Genomic DNA, 18,084 nt, shown 5'->3' with positions numbered 1-18,084 from the left:
CAGAGCTTCTGTTATTTGTAATTTGCATAAATTACTCCTCTTCCCTTAAAATCCTGTTTGGCGTGATGTCCTCGCCACAAGAACTATTTTTACATCACATTTTCGTGTCTCTCGCTCCGAGTGTTTATCAAATATCTGATCTGAGATGAATCAATACGATATGTAAATAAGAGTTATGCAAATGAGACGCACGGGGGTGTTGTGAGCAGGAGAAGAGGAAAGAAGAGGTGAGAGTTTTTTGGGAGTCTGCAGAGCGATCACGCTGCCAGCTTTATTAATCTCCTGCGCTTCAGTGGCGCAGTGTGGCACCTCATCTTCAACACCGCCTGCTGCTTCCCCACCTTCCCCTGAAATTACAGCCCGTAATCTGTTTGGCACTTATTCCAGTCACAGAGGAGCGAGAGGCAGAAACAACAGGAGACACGTTCAAAGGGAAATAAACATTTTAATGAAGTGTTTGGCACTGATAAGTTTGGATTTCACACGCTCACAAACAAGATAACAAATTACAAAAGCTCAAATTAAATAAAAGATTTGCATTTAGATATAAGATTTGTTTTTCAGATACACTTTATGAATTATAGACATGTACATGCACACACACACACACGGCACAACAAGAGCTTTATAAAACACGTAGCACAACTTTTAATGCCACATGGAATAAGACTGTACATGACGGAGAAGAATAAATACAGATGATAAAGTATTCAGGAAGTTGGGGACGGTAGATGTCTGGTTTAATGTCGTCACGGTGACAGGAAACACACAAAGCCCTCGTGCTGTGTGTGTGTTTCTGTCGCGCTTAATAGTCGCACAACTGTGTCATCGTCCTGTGGAGAGGTAGATATCACTCGTCTTTAAACTGTCACACACACGTCTGGTTACATAACTGGTTGAAGCCACAGGGGCGAGTTGAAACGCAGGAGCGAGTCACACAAACGGGACAGAAACATGTTCCGATAGTGGTGGCATTGTGCTACTTCCTCGTTGAAGTCCAGCTGCTGTGAGCCACGTTTGAAGGTAAAACTACGACAGAATTTCACCTGACGAAATGCAAATAATCGTCTCTGAATTAGACACAAACTTCTGAGTCAAAGTGTCTTTTTTGCAGCTTTATGAGGTTTGTATGTGACACTATGTGTGGCCACAAGACCGCCTCCTCAGAGTCAGCCAATCAAATCATCAATTAAGAAGACCTCGAGTCAATTTGCAAGCTGCAAGGACCAACTCCATGTCACACTGTTAGCTTCACTAAGGGCCTCTCTCAAACCGGACCCTCCGTCGTGGAGTGAACTCTGTTTGACGTCACGCAGCTCAACGGCGCAGCCTTTCGTTTAGGTGGAGACGGGGTTTGTTAGATCCTAAATATAACATTAGCTTTCAGACGTTAACATCAGTATTATTTCATGTTCATCTTTATTAATGCGGCTTTTGTTTGTTCAGGTAATAACAAGGAACTTTAATATACACAGCCTTGCACCTGGTCAGTAAGTCAGCATCGCCGCAGACTCGCTGGTGGAGGGTCTAACAACCCGCTCCACACTCAGAGAGCCTCCACGCGCGCACAGAAGCGGAGTGGAAGTGTGTATGGAGAGGGAGTCGGAGGTGGTTTGAGAAAGGCCCATGTTCAATGTTTACCAGGAGCTGAATTACCCACAATGCTCTCCTCTATCCCCGAACAAATGGCCCCTGTGATTAAAGCCTGCAGGCCGAGCTGCCTTCAGTTGGTTTTTAGGGTTTAGATTCCTTCATTTGTCATTTCTCATTACCCACAGACTCCTCCTCTCCTCCGAAAGAAACAGAACCGGTGATTTAAACCAGTAACCCTTCAGCTCTGCTTGTTTCTCTGATAACTTCAGAGCCAAACATCAGGTGACCCAAATCCTTCATTAGGTTAAATAATACGTTTAAAACCGACTGTAATACGAGTCTAAACAGTGAGAAAGTGGTCGGCAGGAAACGTTTCAATACCAGGAACAGTGATCAGTGTGCATGTTACAGGTGAAGGCCGATACAGGGGTTGATTCAGCCCGACAGGTCACTGAGCTTGTTGCTGCACAGCTTCTCAGGAAAGCAGGATTGTGTCTCTTTTTGTGACCTTGCTTTGTTCCTGGTCGAAGCTTTAGTCCATCGCCGTCTCCCCCTTCTGTTCCCGGCATCAACACTCTCCTCTTCCTCTTCACTGACGCCGTCGCTGGCGGCTCAAAGTCTGTTTCCTGACGTGTTCTGTCTTTATTTCCTGCAGCTGCCGCGTGTTTCCTCTCATATTCCTCTTTTACAGGAAAGATTCCACGAAAGACAAATCTTTCATCCAGAGTTTATGATTCCCTCTTTTGTGGCGACAAATTATGAGCAAAAAGGGCAAGTAGTTTCATGATGAAACTCTCACTACGCTGTCCCCTCGCCTTCCCTCCGTTAGAAGTCAAATCCGACCTCGGCTTTTCATCCTCTCATCAAACGTCCTCCGTCAGGGCTCGCCATGGTTTGCATTTATTTTGTGAAGTATGAAGCGTATCAGGCGCAGCAGGGAGCGCAGAGGTGCTGCTGGCAAACTGCAAGGTCACTGACAAAAGAGCGAACACACAAAAGGAAGCCAAAGAGAGACAAATGGTTCAGGGGAAGCCGTCACAGGTCACCTTCGATGCTCGCTGAGCTCCGGGCCTCCAGAAAACTTCCTCGAAAACTTTGAGAGAGTCTTCTGAACATGATGCTGCAGTCTCATTTTTACTGCTCCTCGCAGTTTAACTTAAGTAGAGCTTTGGTTGAGTTCTACAGATGAATGTAAATCATCATATCTTTGTCTCTTTGTGCTCCGGTCTGAAGGAGTCCCTGACGGAGAGGAGAGCGGAGGCCAGGAGGTGTCCGCTCACTCTGCTGTGCCACTCCTGCGACCGGCCCCTGAAAGACAGAACCAGATGTTTCAGCAAAGAGAACTTTTAGAGAAATATTCCAAACTTAAAGCGTTTAGTTTGACGTGTTAAAGAACGAGCCTCGAGCAGATGTTCCTGTTTTTGTTTCCTGAAGAAGCCGATGGGAGATTAAACTTTGACATCAGAGAAGCTGAAACTGTTAGTGAGAAAAACACCTCTCTTGTTTTCCTCACAGTGAAAGTAACATCACATTTCTTGTAGAGACATTCCTCCATTAAAAGCACATCCACATGCTGCATGTCTTTAGGATTAAAGATGATATCAGGCTTACAGGCTCTCTGGGACGCACTTTAATGCATCTTCATTTCCTGTCATGAATAAACATTCTGCTCACACATTTTTAAAACACTGCAGGGACAAACACGTGTGTGTTTAATGCAACACGAGTGTCACATCGTTCTGCGACGCAGCAGACGACTAAAAGTTATTCTAACAGATATTTTCTTTCACGACGAAACGATTCAGAATCTGCAGCTTTACTCACAGGAGACATAAAACTTTGACTGTGTCTCGTATAGAACATTGTTACGCACTTACACTTGCTGTTTTGAGTGCATGTACACTGACAACTATGGACACATGTTGTGCGTTATATGTACAAAGATGATGTACTCATAACGGTGCAAGAGTTGAGAGTGAAAGGTTTAACGATTCTCTCCCTCAATGGACGCCATCTTGACTGTGTAGCAGAAGATTAGGGCGAGTCATCGGAGCAGATAGTCATTTTACACATCAAGAAACAGGGCGCGCACAGAAACACAGTTTGTTATTTCTTATCAAATTTAATTGAACTCAAGCAGACAATAGCAGATATTTTGGGGTGGTAGGAAACAATTTCTGTCAGATGTTGGCAAAATGATCCGACCACTTGCAACTGAGGAGCAGAATAAGATGACGAAGAAGACAGCAAAAGAGAAGATAACAGAAGACGAAGAAGAAGACGCATGAAGGAGGACAAACGCAGAAGACGCAGACAGAAACGGCGAGGAGAAAACGAAGCAATAGAAGACAAAGAAGCAGAAAAAACAAGAGGAAGAAGAAGAAGACATGGAAGAAGGAAAAGAGGTTCAAGACACAGAAGGAAAAGAGGTTGAAGAAGACATAGAAGAAGAGAAAAGCAGAAGGAAAAGGCGACCAAGAAGAAGCAGAAGACCTGGTGAAAGAGCTGAGGAAACAGAAGACAAAGAAGGCGAACAAAAGAAGAAAAAGAAGAGCAGTCGAAGACGAGGATGAGTAGAAGAAGAGTATTGGATGTGAGACGCAGGGCACCAGCTCCAGGATAGTTACTGTGCTTTAGTTATAGCTGCATTATATGACTAACCACACCTGCAGTGTCTTTCCTGCTGTGATAACAAAGTGATCTTTGTCAGCATTTAAAACTTTAATGTGAACATGAATCCTGTTGATCTCACGTCCGCTGTAAAGAAAGTGTGTTTGCTGCCTCCACAGCTGCTGCAGTTGTTCTCTGTGTTTCATGTTTAATGAAAGGTATCTCCGTGTTTACAGCTCATAGCAGTTTATCCACCACATTATCATAAAGGTTTTATTTGTTTGCATCTTTTATGCGTCTCTGCGCCTGTTTTTACTGCAGTTTCAGGCCAAAGCAAACATCCTTGATGTTTCCTCTCGCTGAGGCCGTAACGTGTTTCATCTCCTCTGCAGGCGATCGGATCGCTCTCACAGGCCCGTACTGTAAAAAGCTCCGCTGACCTTGATGCCGTGGATCTGTCTCGCCTTGAAAGCTAACAAGCACTTTAAATTAGTGTCGGAGGAAATAAGACGGGTCGGTGCAGCACAGACGTTTAGCTCTGTCAGGAGAGGAAATGAAAGGAAGTGACAGACAAAGGAAAGAGTGAAGGCATCCATCCCTCAGGGCGTTTCACTGCTTCCTTCATCATCACTCTTACATAGCAGCAGAGCGACGTGGCTCACACGCTGCTGCTTCATTCCTGGTATTGAAGCTTCTTCTGCTTTTGTTTGGACAGTTTCAGCTAAAAGCCTAAAATGTGAACGTCTTCTTCCCTTCATTCTGCATAAACTCCTGCGATCACTTAAAAGAGACACGACGCTGTGAGGCTAAAGAACACGCGCTTCTTTCAGTTCATTTAAAACGGGCCGGACTAAAAGCCTGCTGAGATAATCGCACAACTTTGGATCGCTTTCTTCTTTTTAATGTCTTCAAAATGCTTCGACTGGAGTTCAGTCTGATTCTGATGGAGGCTCATTACGCAGAAATGCCCAAAAACAACCGAGAAAAAGGGCAAAGAAGGCGAAGATGCTCTTCTGTCATTATTACTTAGTTTAACTAGTTTTTTCACATAACATGTTTTAAAAAAGACACTTTTTTTCTCAGTTATTTGGGAATTACAGATCCGCAGTTAGCATGAGGAAGGCTGCAGTTTACAGGAAACATGTGGGCAGGTTGGAGCCTCGGCCTCTACTCCGTGTTTGAGGTTTATTAATCAGAAGAACTAGTGCCTAATAACTGGTACTTTTTCTGGTATCACCTTGGTCAAGCTTGCAAGCAAGGTGAGGCGATACTAAGGAGCGAGGAGAGAAGGAAAGGAATGAAATCAAGGATGTGTGACCTGAGAAAAAGGTAGACTCTTCAGTGTCTGTTTTTGTGCAGCACTGATCCTCCACAGTCGTCTGTTATCAGCTCTTTCCACTCCTCTTCCTCCCTGTGTTCTCCGTTATATTGAATCCACGCAGAGGGAGCACTGAGCGTGCCGAATCGACCGAACCTGCAGTCTATCCCTTCTGCAGCCCGGCGACAGAGCAGCGTAAAGACCCTCTGTGAGAGCTGCTGCCCCCACCTGCTTTCTGTCGCACGCACATTCTTTTCATTCAATCAGCTGAGACACATCGAGCTGCGGCGCCCGCAGAGACTTTACCTGATCATGTAAGCGGCAGAAAATCTGCAGCGACTTAGTTTCAAAGGGCATGAATCATGAGGAGGAGGGATGATCCTCCTCCTCCTCACGCTCATGCGCTCACCTACAGGGAGGTGGTGATTGTGCTGCAGGTAGATGCTGGCAGAGGTCAGAAACACAGAACGGCTCCATTAAGACGGATGAGACGGACAGAGAGCTCTCTCCTGATATTTCATTTAAAGATCTCTCACAGCCGTAAACCCTCAGCAGCTCATTGAGTCCTTCTTCAAACTTCTGTCTGTTTTAGTTTCTTATATCCCCGTACATTTACACCATTGTGAGTTGAGTTGTAGAGCAAAGGTTAGGAAGGTATCCTATATTGTGACATCCTGAATCCTCCCCTTTCCTGTCTCCTCAAACCTGGGATATATATCTACATGTTTAAGGGTCTAAATGATTCTTTTTATGACTGACAGGCTCAGGTTGTTATTCTAAGTGTCTGACAACATTACAGAAAGGATCCCTACAGAGAGAGACCTTCTAGTTAAAGAGTAAGATGCTTTTTTGAAGCTAGAAACAGCAGCAAGATTGCGCTCTTCAAAGCCACCAGACTCCATTGACAAAAACAGTGATTTTACCTCCTTGAACACTGGAGTTGATGGTCTACAGCTGCCTCGAATTGTACGTCTTCTGTGTTACTGTGCTACATAAATAGATCCAAACTCACTATTTAAAACGCCAAACTAAGACAATTAATCAAACAAAGTCACCGCTCAAGGCAAAAGTTTACCGGCAGTTCTTGTTTTTCTGAGGATAAACTTACTGTTTTTATCAATGGAGTCTGGTGGCACCGAAAAATAGTGATGCAACGTCTGTCTATGGTTCTAAAAACTCTTTAACAAAATGGTTGATCTCTGAAGGGATTGCTAAACTATAGCAAACGTTTGATCCCAACATATATATAAATGGGGCTCTGCTAACTGTACTGCAACATCTGCTGCAGCTTCATCCTGCATCCGCTTCTCCTCTGCTGTCCCTGCAAGTTATTCAATGTGAGTGGATAACTTTTGCCTTCTCCTTCTTCACTCACTGACCGTGAAACGAGCACTCTGTCCTCTACTCTCCCTCCCCTCTATGCATCCTCACCTGGTATCTGTTCGACAGAGGTGTGTCAGTCGGGTCTTCCTGGCTCCTGTCGGCTCCAGCAGGTAGAGGCAGGAGTGAACGTGTGCTCTAACCCCTTCCAGTGGCACCTCCGGGTGGTCTGTGGATACAGAGGACAGGTACAGAGGGCCGGAGGAGGGGTCTGCCTGCCACGTCCTGAGAAGGAACAGCAAAGGAAATTGGTGCTTTTCGTCCACTTTAATTCTGATTACAACCAGACTATAAGTGATTCTGTTTGTCACTGTCAGGCTGGTTGTTATTCTGAGTGTCTGACAACATTACAGGAAGGATCCCTACAGAGACGGACCTTTTTGTTTGAGAGTAAGATGCTTTTTTAAACAGCCGTAAAGTCGCTCTCTTCAAAGCCACCAAACTCCATTTGCAAAAACAGTGATTTGACATTTCAGAACACAGGCGCTGCCGGTCGACCGATCAGGTAGTTTGTTTGTATTGATTTGTGATACTTTGTGTTTCTGTGTTGTACTGCATCCAACTTAACTTTTAAAACACCAAACAAACTAACCAGAAGAGGCAGCTGTAGACCTGCAGCTCCTGTATTCAGAGAGGTTAAATAACTGTGTTTGTGAATGGAGTCTGGTGGCTCTGAAGAAGGCGATCTAACAGTGAATTCTGGTTAATAAAAGCAACTTATCTTAACAGAAAATGTCTGTTTTTCTTGCAATTCTTTCTGTAATGTTTTCAGACACTTAGAATAACAATCTGAGTCTGTCATTACTTTATTACAAAAACACAGAGAAACTCTGCAACAAGAACATTTAACTCCCAAAGCTATAAGAGATGCAAGATCAATAACCATTTATAACAGTCCTTTAATTAACTGTCACTCTTCCTTTGTTTAAACTGTTTTGGTTATTTATTCATTTGTTTTCATATCTTTCACAAGTTCTGTTGCTCTTATCAAATATCTGTTCTTGCTTTTGACGCCTGTTTTGTTTGTTATTCAGTTAATTGCTTAGTTTTATTGTTGCTCTGGTTTTAATTTCCCTTTTGTGAATTTCTTCTCCTGTTACTTTATTGTTGAGCAGTTTGAGTTACTCCCCACGTGTGAAAAGTGTTAAATAAACACATTTTTATTATGATACTTCTCTTTAATTATTACAAGATATCAGGGATGAATGAAGTGCTGAAAAGTTTTATATTCTGACAACAAATGCCATGAAAAGAAATAAAGTCTGTGTTTCAAAGCCTGATGTCTCGTGTTCCTCTGTGCCAAACATCGAAATTGTTTTCCATTAAAAACACATCAAACATCAATCCAACAAATGGCGTCCTGCTGCCCTAAATACTCACTCGAGCACCAAACGCAGATCAAATGGCCCCAAAAACGTCCTCCTGCTGCAGTAACACCTTCAAACTCAGCAGCGATGACTTGTTTTTGTGTCATTTTAAGCCCTTGTTTAAACTGGAAAGATATTTATGAGCTGTTTTTAAAGCTCTTCTGCAGGAACCAATGAGCTTCAGGCTAACCGGCTCAGACAGGAAGTCAGACAGTTTTGTGAGACGCACAAACACATTGTTGCTTTTTGTGTTTTTTTCTGCAGCTTCATAACAATGAGAACATTTCTCAGTGTTTCGCCTGTTCAGATGCATTATGCAGCAGCACTGATTTTAACGCCTAACTCGGGGGTAACTCAGAGTTCATGTTCGCTGTAATAAAGAGGAAATGTGACAGAGGTGCGCGGAGTGATGCGATCCAGCTGTAAACACAGATACTGTCATGTCTCTTCTGACTTCAGGGTCGGATTAAAATTTCATCATCTCACACAGAAACAGATTTCTGTTTCCGACTTTCAGAGTATTTTTGGATGTGACTCGTCTGTTCTCTCTGCTCTGTGGAGCTCAGCAGGTTAAAGACCCAGAGGCCTGAGAAGCCTGGGGCTCGCTTTGCCTCATTACCTGAGCAGCAGATGCTCCTGTGGGGGCTGCGAGCCCAGGCTGTGTCCTCGGCCTTTAAGGACGTAGCGGTAGACTTCGGCGTCCTTGGATAAGGTCCGCATGATGGCAGCCTGGCTCAGGTTTCCCTCCCACAGCGCCTGCTCCCTCAGCAGCCGGTGGAGCAGCTCCTTCTGGGGGGCGTCCACCTCCACCGAGCCGCGCCACATCCACAGCGGGCAGCCGTCATCCATCTGCAGAGGAGAGGAGGAAGAGGAGGACTCAGTGGAGCCAGCAGGACGATTCTGCATGCACGCTATGAGGGATAAATGCTTCATCACTTCTTTCACCATCTTTATTTCTTCAAACAAAGTTGGCTTGATTTCTTGGAGTGTTTTAAAGTAGAAGAGGAAATAGAAAGTCTGAACTTTAACTTTTCTTTGTTACATTTTATTAAAGGCGACCGTGGCTCAGATGTCGAGCAGGTGCTGCACTAATCAGAGGACTGGCAGTTCGATCCCTGGCTCCTTAAGTTCACACTTTGAAGTGTCCTTGAGTAAGATAGTGAACATCATCATCAGTGCATCGTAGTTTTACGAGTACAAGTACTTTAGCTCTGATACCACCCGATACCCGATACTGGTATCGGTGTTGGTGCATCCCGAGTCAAATTTGTGGAAAAGTTGCAGCAATCGGTTGAATTCACGGGAATGAAACATCAAAACCTGAAAACGGCATAAATTAATTGGACACCAAAACATCCAGAGACGTAGATTTAGTCTGCGTGCTGATTGATTTCGACCCGTTTAGATTTCAACATGGAAATGAAACACGTTCTCCGTCTCTCTCCTCTGTTTACCTTCTTGAAGGCCAGCTCCACGTGCTCAGGAGCCGGCTGGCTCTCCCAGCCTCGGCTCTTCTCTCTGGCTTCCTTCAGGAGGTGCTCAGTACTCTGCTGCAGCTTGCTCCTCCTCTCCTCCTGCTCCTCCTCACCTCCACCATGACTGGGGGACATCGGGCCTCCTCCCTCCTCAGAGTCCTCAGTGGGTCCTGAAGCACTCAAACACTGACAGGGCCAAAACTCTGGCAGCTGTGGAAAGGATTTTACCTGTTAGCTTTACTTTGTTAGTTCTGTTTTATGTGCTGCTGCGTAGCTTCAGTTGTAGGATGACGGTTTTTGTACCTGGAAGAGTCTCTGTGCCTCAGTGATCATGTTCGCGAGGCCCTGCGTGGCAGCAAGGTTCTCACTCAGGTCCCTCTGGTCCGGGCGGCCCAGGCTGTACTTCCTGTGACCCGACCTGCAGCAACAGCAAAACAACAAGGTCAACGTTATGGTCCTGAAATAAAGACGGGTATATGGAGTTATACTGACTGCTTCTACAGCTTTATATTTTTATTTCTGATGTGTTTTTCACACTTTTGGAACTATAGGATGAAGGTGTGAACATGTGACACGCCGCCGTCACAGCCGTGATGGCAGCTTTACGGAGCAGGAAGTGTTTGTGCCAGTCAGCCGAGGCAGGAAGCAGCGTCACCGCGTGCTTCTGACAGATTCAGGTTACTCTTTAAAGCTTTTATGTTGTAGCGTTGAGGTGTCCTGGAAGCTGACAGGTACACAGGAAGTTGTTTATCTTGATTTTATTTGACATAAAGTTTGATCTTTTATGCCGTTTTATTTCTCAGTTTGAGCGTTTTGTCAGATCAAACGGCGCTCAGCAGGAAAACGGAGAAATTAGACACATTAAACAAGCTGAGCCGCTCAGTTCGTTTTAGATCATTTAAAAGAATAAAACACTTTTGGTTAAAACACGTGGGAAAAAAGATGGCAGGGTGAGATCTCACAGATCTGTGGGAGAACAGCTGCAAGTCGCAGTCGATTTTCCGGCGTATTGTTCCCGCCACAATGTGTGACATGAGTTATGACAGGCGGGACTTGAGCTACGGGGAGCAGGGAGGCACAAAGCGCTGATTGTGTCGTTATGTCATTTCCATCCACTGTCCCGTCAGCCTGAAGGGAGGAGGACGTGGAAAGAGGAAGAGGTGGAGATCTGAGGAAGGGAGGAAAGAACAGGAGGAAGAGTTAGTAGAAACAAAAGAAAGTCATGAGAAGGTGGGGAACAGATAACAAGAAGGAGGAGAAGAAGACGAGAGGAAAAATGTGGATGAAAAAGATCATGTGAGGGTGGATAGAGTTAGAAGGATGACAGGAAAAGGCAACAATGGAAGAAGAGGGTCGAAGAAAACCTGTGACAAGGTCGCAAATGTCACTACAGTGATTTACAAAGCTTCCCCTGGTCCTTAACTTCAAACCTAAAGATTATTATTCTTTTCATAGTAGTTTGAACTCATTCATCGCTCTAACTAAGCGACAGTTCTCCCTGCTCTCCATAACTTTGCTGTAGTTCAGTGAATTCATCGGCAAAACTCAGCATTCAAAATAAATCCCCCAGAGCTGCTCCCGTGTAAAGTAGCAGTTTGGTTAGAGTCTCCTGTATGTGTATTTGATGACACTGTATAATAACATATTACAATATATACAATATTATAAAATATAACAATATCTGTCTTTTATATTATCACAGAAAAATATTGTTTCCACTACACAGCATGTTTTCTGTTCCCCACGACAGCAGTACAAACAGTTAATGTTCTGCACACACTGATTCATCTAAGTGTCCCTTATAATTAACTCCATCATGTTCTAATTATAAAACTTATCAGCTGCACAACCATCTTCGTTCTCATCGTTCTCATCGTTCTCCCTCATTTTACCCTCCCCGTGTCTCTCCGTTATCTCCCAGTGTGACTTCCTGTCCGGCAGAAAACATGCTTCATATCAGGGAGTGAAGCTGAGGCCAGATGTTATGCAATGTGCTCTGTGTGTACACTGTGCTGACAGATTACATTACAGAGGGACGTGTGAGAGAGTGTGTGTGTGAGTGTAACAGCTGGATCTGATCCAGCGCTGATGTAATGTGTGAGAACTGAAAAAGAGCGAGAGAGTCGCAGCCTGAAATGAACTTTACATGTGACATTACGGAGCAAAGTGTTTCAGCCTTTTGTGCAGAGTTTTGTCAAAATTCACTCAGATGTTCTTTAATCATCTGATCGATGCTCTCTGTGTCCTGTGAGTCCCTGAAAAACTTACTCTGAAAGGAGAGACACAACAACGTACACAAAGGTTTGATCACACAGGTTTACAATGTTTTGTCTTGATCAATACAATAATCTTTACATTATAAGGCAATGAATACTTTTACAAAGCAAACTGTTTTTTCTGTTTGCGTCCAGGCATGCACCTGGAACAGAACACAATAAAAAGTGTGTTTTTAGCCTAGTTATATTTAGTTATATTTCAGTGTATTTTTTTAAGTATCAAAAAACAAACTTTATTCTTTACTTTTAACTAACTTTTGCAAATGTTCAACCCTTTTTTACATGGCAGACGAGAGCAAACGCACGATAACGGCCCGAAACGTTTCCATTAATGGTAAACGGCTGCAAATACGCATTCTAAAGCATGTAAACGTCAGAACGAAATACAACAGAAACTATAAATGAAAAAACAAACTGCAATAAAAAAAAACAAATGCATTAACAACAACAAACGGGCTGCAAATCCAGAAACGATGCAAAGCCCAAAAACACACAAACCCTGAAAACGTGCAAAAGAAAAACAAATCCAGTCACCACCACGGACGAGCTGCAGGCCGGTAGGGCGCTCAGAAGAACCGATTATTGATATTATTGATAGAAAAAGGGAGGCCAACAAAAATTACATATAAGCATGACGCAGAGCGGACCTGACACCTTGAAGCAAACGTCTTCTGTAACTGTTGTTAACACTTAAGTAACTGTGACATTCTGGGTCAGACACCAGACACCCTCCATCCGTTTCTGACTGTTATTGAGATGGTATTGAGACTTCTGTTTTCACAGGATGTTTCACAAAATAAAATAGAAAGAACTTTGACTGTAATAAAGCAGATGATGCTCTGAGCTCACCTGGTCGGGTTGACGTCTCTCTTCAGGGTGTTGAGGTGGAAAAGCGACGGCGCCAGACAAACGGCGATGTTGGTTGGAGTCATTTGGTTCTCGTCCACGCAGGCCACCACGTCACGCAGGAAGAACAGCAGCGTTCGCAGAGCCTCTCTGTGCTCGTCAGGAAGCAGCAAGATGGCCGCCTGAGCCGCAACCAGCTGCTGATCCTTTGGAAAATCTGAAAGCAGAATGTTACCCAGTTCAAAATTACTGCAAGATTTAAATCTCTGCAAATTCACCTTCATGGTACACTGAGATCAAACCATGGAAACTAACTTAAAAATGGATGTATGTTTTGGAAAATAGCTTCTATGATAAGTACTTAGAAAAAGGTAAAACCAGATTCCCTTAATCTCTTTACACACAGTGGATATCAAGTAGTGTTAGCATGTTAGAACAGCTAGCTTCTAGGCTAAAACAACTGGATGCTAACATGTAATGCTTGTTAGCATGTTTTCCGCATGATTATGTTACTATTAGCATTTTGACTTAGTTTGTTAGATAGAAAGTTATGTTCAGACTAAATGCTAAATAATTTCAAGGTGATGGCTTCAAAAGTTTCAACTTTAGAGAACAATTTGCGTAAAGGAGAATCTGGTACATTTTAATGTTTTTTTTCTTTTGCACATTGTTAGCTAGCTACGACTTCCCAACAGTCAAATTTGCACTAATAGTGATGCTAACAAGCTAATTTTTTGTGTGGAACACGTTAGCTTTGCTAGTAAAGCAAGCTAATCTCTAATTATGATAGGAAAACATGCTAGCAACAAATGTTTGCATAGCTATAGCAGCTAAGTCTAAAGCATGTTAGCATATTGATGAGCTGTTGGCACTTCTAGATAAAATCATTCACCACCAGGAATTGTAGAATTCCTATGAAAGTTGAAGTTGAAGTAACTCTGGAAAAAATAATTGGCCTAACAGACAAATATCACAATCGCTGGAGGCAAACAGCTTCGTGTTAGCTGACGAAAACAACACTAATCACAACAGCTGGTTTACATGACAAACAGGAGCTGGTAGCTGCTCACATTGGTAAATGTGGAGGAAGGACTCGCAGAGTTTGCTGCTGAAGATGGGTTCAGGCAGGTCTCTGAAGTACTGCTTCACCATGTCGGCCACGTCGAAGGCAGACTGACTGTCGTACGAAACGCCGTCTGGGTCGGACTCCACCAGCTCACGGAGGTACTGGATACGAGACTTCACCCCTGACTTACGGAAAAGACCCACCTGAGAGACAATATGATACGACATTCAATACATCAGTCAGACAAGAAGCTTCATTCTTGTCTTTATACACATTGTGCTGAGTTTTTGGTTGTATGTTTTCTGCAATGACATTTGTTTTAATTGTTGTATCAGTATAGTTATGTTTTCACTTCTTCATGCATCACAAAATGTTTCTAAAACTGCTTACCTGGTCCAAACACTCCGTCCTCAGGTGGACCAGAGCTCTGAGGATGCTGGGAGGAAGTGGCTCTCCTGTCTGCTGGACGCTGGCGAGCAGAGGAACCCCAAAGACCCGCCGTCCTTTCATCTCAATCCCCTTGGTCTTCCTCGGCGGTTTGGGAACAGTCCTGCAGGTGACAGAAACATCCATTAGATCCTGCAGTCCTCCAGTGATACAGAAGAAATCACGCAGCTTTGACTGCAGCTGAGGGAGAAGTTATGTACGCTCAAAAATTGTTTTTGCAAATGTCCTGGGAATTTTCTAATTTCAGCCAGTCGAGTGTGAAAAAATAAATGCTGAAATTGGCTGCTGCTGGATGCGTTTCCTTTTGAAGGAAGAGCCAAATAAACAGTTTCTGATTACATAATTCCCCAGTGATCGCTGAAAGTTAGTTGCCATTCAGATCAGCTCTGCAAGAAAAACATGGACGTCGATCAAAGAGATTGGACTTTTGGAAGAGATGATGTTGAAGTTTGTTCGTGTGTCTGACCTTTCACCACATAAACGGTTGTATTTTGGTATTTAAACTGCAGCATTGATCCTTTTTTGTTTTGTTAAACTGCACAGAAAGCTGCTCTGCCTTTCAGCCTTTAACTCGCTGAGTGCACTCTGCAGCCCCGTAATCGTCATGTTTTAAAGAAAATACGATCCCAAAGCACTCCAACAATCTGTAATGAACACTCTTCTTGACTTTGCTTTAAAGTTATAAAACCCTGTGTCAGCCTGCAGCTTTCAGCCACAAAGAGAAAGTGTTATCACACGTGCACTCTGGATGTTTTTCAGCTCTCTCCATCCCTCTGGTGTTTTTCTTCCTCGTCTAACCCTCGGAAACAAGCCGCCTACTTTGAGGAAAGTGCCTCAGAGAATCAGCAGTTAAAAGATGTATTTTAATCATCGAGAACTCGTTTTGGCATCACTGATTAAATCATTAAAATTATAATGAATTGAACTAATTGTTGGAGCCTGAAGAGATTTTGCAGTTTTATCTCCCTTTTAGTTTGAGTCCTTTGAATTTAGTTTTTATGTCCAGCTAACGGCTAATGGATCCACCAACGCACGGACAGAAGTAATGATGTGTCCTTTCATCCCTCTGACCGGCTGTTACAGCACTAATTCGCCTTTTTACAGTCTCTCTGATCCACACACCAGCATGAAAAATCTGGTCAAATTTCTACATAAAAAATAAACCAAATGTTTTAGTAGAAATCTGTGTTCTCCAGGTTTCTCTTAAAGCAGTATTTCAACCTTTAAGTGGAGAGTTTAAGTTAAGATTGATCTGTGTGTTGTTTTAGCTTAGATTAGCTTAGCAACAAAAACAAAAGTGACTATTTTACACTTTTATATGTTGAAAGTTTCCAGGAAAATGTCCAGTAACTGACAAATACAGAAAGTCAGTGGGCTGTAGAGGTACTGGTGAACACAGTTTTCATTCTTTGGACAGAGCAAGGCTGGGTTTTCCCCGGGTTCATCCTAATTTCCCAAAGGTTCTATGTTAAATATAGCACTCTTCTAGTCTTCAGACCACCCAGAGCGCTTTTATACCACTATCACATTCACCCATCACACACGTATTAACACATTGATCTCTATGCATGTTCATCCACCAGGGAGCCATTTGGGCTTCAGTGTCTTGCCCTACTTTGAAATGTAGCAGTCAGAGATCTTACCACCAACCTTCAGGCTGATAGATGACCAACGCTACCACTGAACCACAGCAGCCCAACCAATGAGAGATCAGTAAGGGCTCTCTGCGCAGTTCAAATTGCAAAAGAACGACGGCAGTCTGATGTTAAATGTAATCCAGATAAAAGAACATCCACCAAAAGTTCTTGTTTTTGTTATTCTAAGTGTCTGACAACATTACAGAAAGGATCCCTGCAGAGATAGACCTTTCTGTTAAAGAGGAAGATGAGTTTTTAAACCAGAAACAGCCGTTAAGTCGCTGTCTTCAAACCCACCAGACTCCCTTTACAAAATCACTAATTTAAGCCTGGAGCTGCTGCTGCCTCCCTTATTAACGTTTGTGTTATTGTGTGACTTTGGTATTTTAAATGGTTAGTTTGGATATAACAAAATAATTATCCAACACACAGTAACACAAAAAGGAGTAACTGATGGAGGCAGTGGTTGACAGGGAATTATGGTGTTCTGGGACGTAAAATTATTGTATTTTGTCAATGGAGTCTGGTGGATCTGAAAAGAGAATTATACTCCACAGCCACTGCCTTTCCCAAACCAGCCTGAAACTACCCTCACTCTAAATAAAGTAATTTACCTGAACATACAATTTTTTGAGCACATATAAAATATTCATTTTCCTCCCCTTCCTATGATTAACATTTAAACTAAAGCACAGGAAGCCTCACTGATGCTTTTCTAACCAGCAGCCACAGGTCAGCTGTTCACCTCCCTCTCATCCCCTGAACACGTTTGATCCTGAGAATTAAAGATGAATAGGATGAGTAATTTCAGGAGGGGTTTCAGTTCAATGCTCAGTCCCCACGTTCAGCTGGATCTCATTCAGCATAACGCCCTCCACAGAAAACTAATCAGGTTTCTACCAGAGCACAAAACGAGCAGGTCATGTGTTTACTCAGAACACATTTGAGAATACAAATGTTAGAAAAGGGTAAACAGAATATTTTAATGTTTTATTATTCAAAATGAATTTGATTTCAATTTTGCATGAGGGCTTATTCCAAAAGCTCAGCGTAGGAGGCAAAACACTGATCTCATTAAACCCCTGTGTGCCGACAAACACGCAGTGAAAACATCCATCCTGTTCAGGGTCGTGGGGGGCTGGAGCCTATCTCAGCAAGAGACTGATCACCAGTCAATCACAGGGCTGATAATTAGAGACAGATAACCTTTCACGCTCACGCTCACACCTACGGGCAATTTTAGAGTCACCAATGAACCCAACGAGCACGTCTTTGGACTGTGGGAGGAAGCAACAGGAGGGAACCCACGCGTGCACGGGGAGAGCATGCAGACTCAAAGAGAACGGTCTGCAAACTGTTTCTTTAAAGAAATACAGGACTCAAAACCCTGCTGCGCCCTCCTTTGTCCTACTATTGTTCCTTAGGGCTTGTCATACCCTCGCCACCTGTACGCTAAGCTCCAATAACAAAGAATGACAGAGAGCTACACTTGTGAAAACCAACTAAGAACTCAAGGATTTATTTTAGCCTGGCAATTTCCTATAAAGAAAGAGCATTGACTTTGTGTTGTCTAAAGGTGCCTCCTCATCACTTAGAAACATGAAAAAAAGGGCTAAAGAACCCACAACTCATTTTTTAGAACAATCCAAATAGATCAAATGCAACAAAAGTTGGAGATCCTGACACTGAGTCATTTGTCCAGACAAACTGTAAAGGTTGAATCTAAGCTATGAAAGCCGTGGTTAAATGAAGATCTCACCTTGTTGTGCTTCAATCAAATAGTTATAAATATAAAGTCTGAGAGATACCAACAATACTTTTTCAAAGGGTGCTAACACAATCGTTTGACGTGCTGGAATCGACTCTTTTTAGCTAGCTGCATGCATTTTTTAGCATTTCATCACTTGGCAGCGTAGTGGTGCCAATTTATTCCCCTCTGGTGGGAAGGGTTTACGGAGTCTCTATAAGTGGGGCTGTTAGGGCTCAATGGGTTTTTCTAAATTTGCACTCGCCACATTTGTTGTAGAGATAAACAAGGACTTGTATAAAAAAAACTATTTCTTTAATTG

General features: G+C 43.2%; 1 protein-coding gene across 3 annotated transcripts in view; it reads right to left on the bottom strand.

Moving 5' to 3' along the window:
• Window positions 1-425: 425 nt before the first annotated feature.
• The window catches only part of LOC138595198 (rho GTPase-activating protein 7), a 38,976-nt gene continuing 21,317 nt past the window's right edge, over window positions 426-18,084 (bottom strand). For 2 of the 3 annotated variants that reach the window (XM_069666553.1, XM_069666560.1), the window contains exons 10-17: window positions 14,322-14,481; window positions 13,936-14,134; window positions 12,869-13,082; window positions 10,047-10,161; window positions 9,723-9,953; window positions 8,888-9,117; window positions 6,953-7,126; window positions 426-2,901 (exon numbers count right to left, since the gene is read on the bottom strand). In XM_069666553.1, coding sequence (XP_069522654.1) covers window positions 2,793-2,901; window positions 6,953-7,126; window positions 8,888-9,117; window positions 9,723-9,953; window positions 10,047-10,161; window positions 12,869-13,082; window positions 13,936-14,134; window positions 14,322-14,481 — 1,432 coding nt within the window. In that variant the 3' untranslated portion in view covers window positions 426-2,792. Of the gene's footprint in view, window positions 2,902-6,952; window positions 7,127-8,887; window positions 9,118-9,722; window positions 9,954-10,046; window positions 10,912-12,868; window positions 13,083-13,935; window positions 14,135-14,321; window positions 14,482-18,084 lie in introns of those variants that run through there. The other variant, XM_069666568.1, reaches the window with a different exon arrangement.

Source organism: Semicossyphus pulcher, unplaced genomic scaffold (genome assembly GCF_022749685.1).
Source record: "Semicossyphus pulcher isolate SPU_LCO1_2020_fin unplaced genomic scaffold, fSemPul1.0.p SCAF_10, whole genome shotgun sequence".
NCBI lineage: Eukaryota > Metazoa > Chordata > Actinopteri > Labriformes > Labridae > Semicossyphus > Semicossyphus pulcher.
The sequence above is the reverse complement of the archived record's forward strand: the minus strand, read 5'-3'. Positions and strand labels throughout refer to the sequence as shown.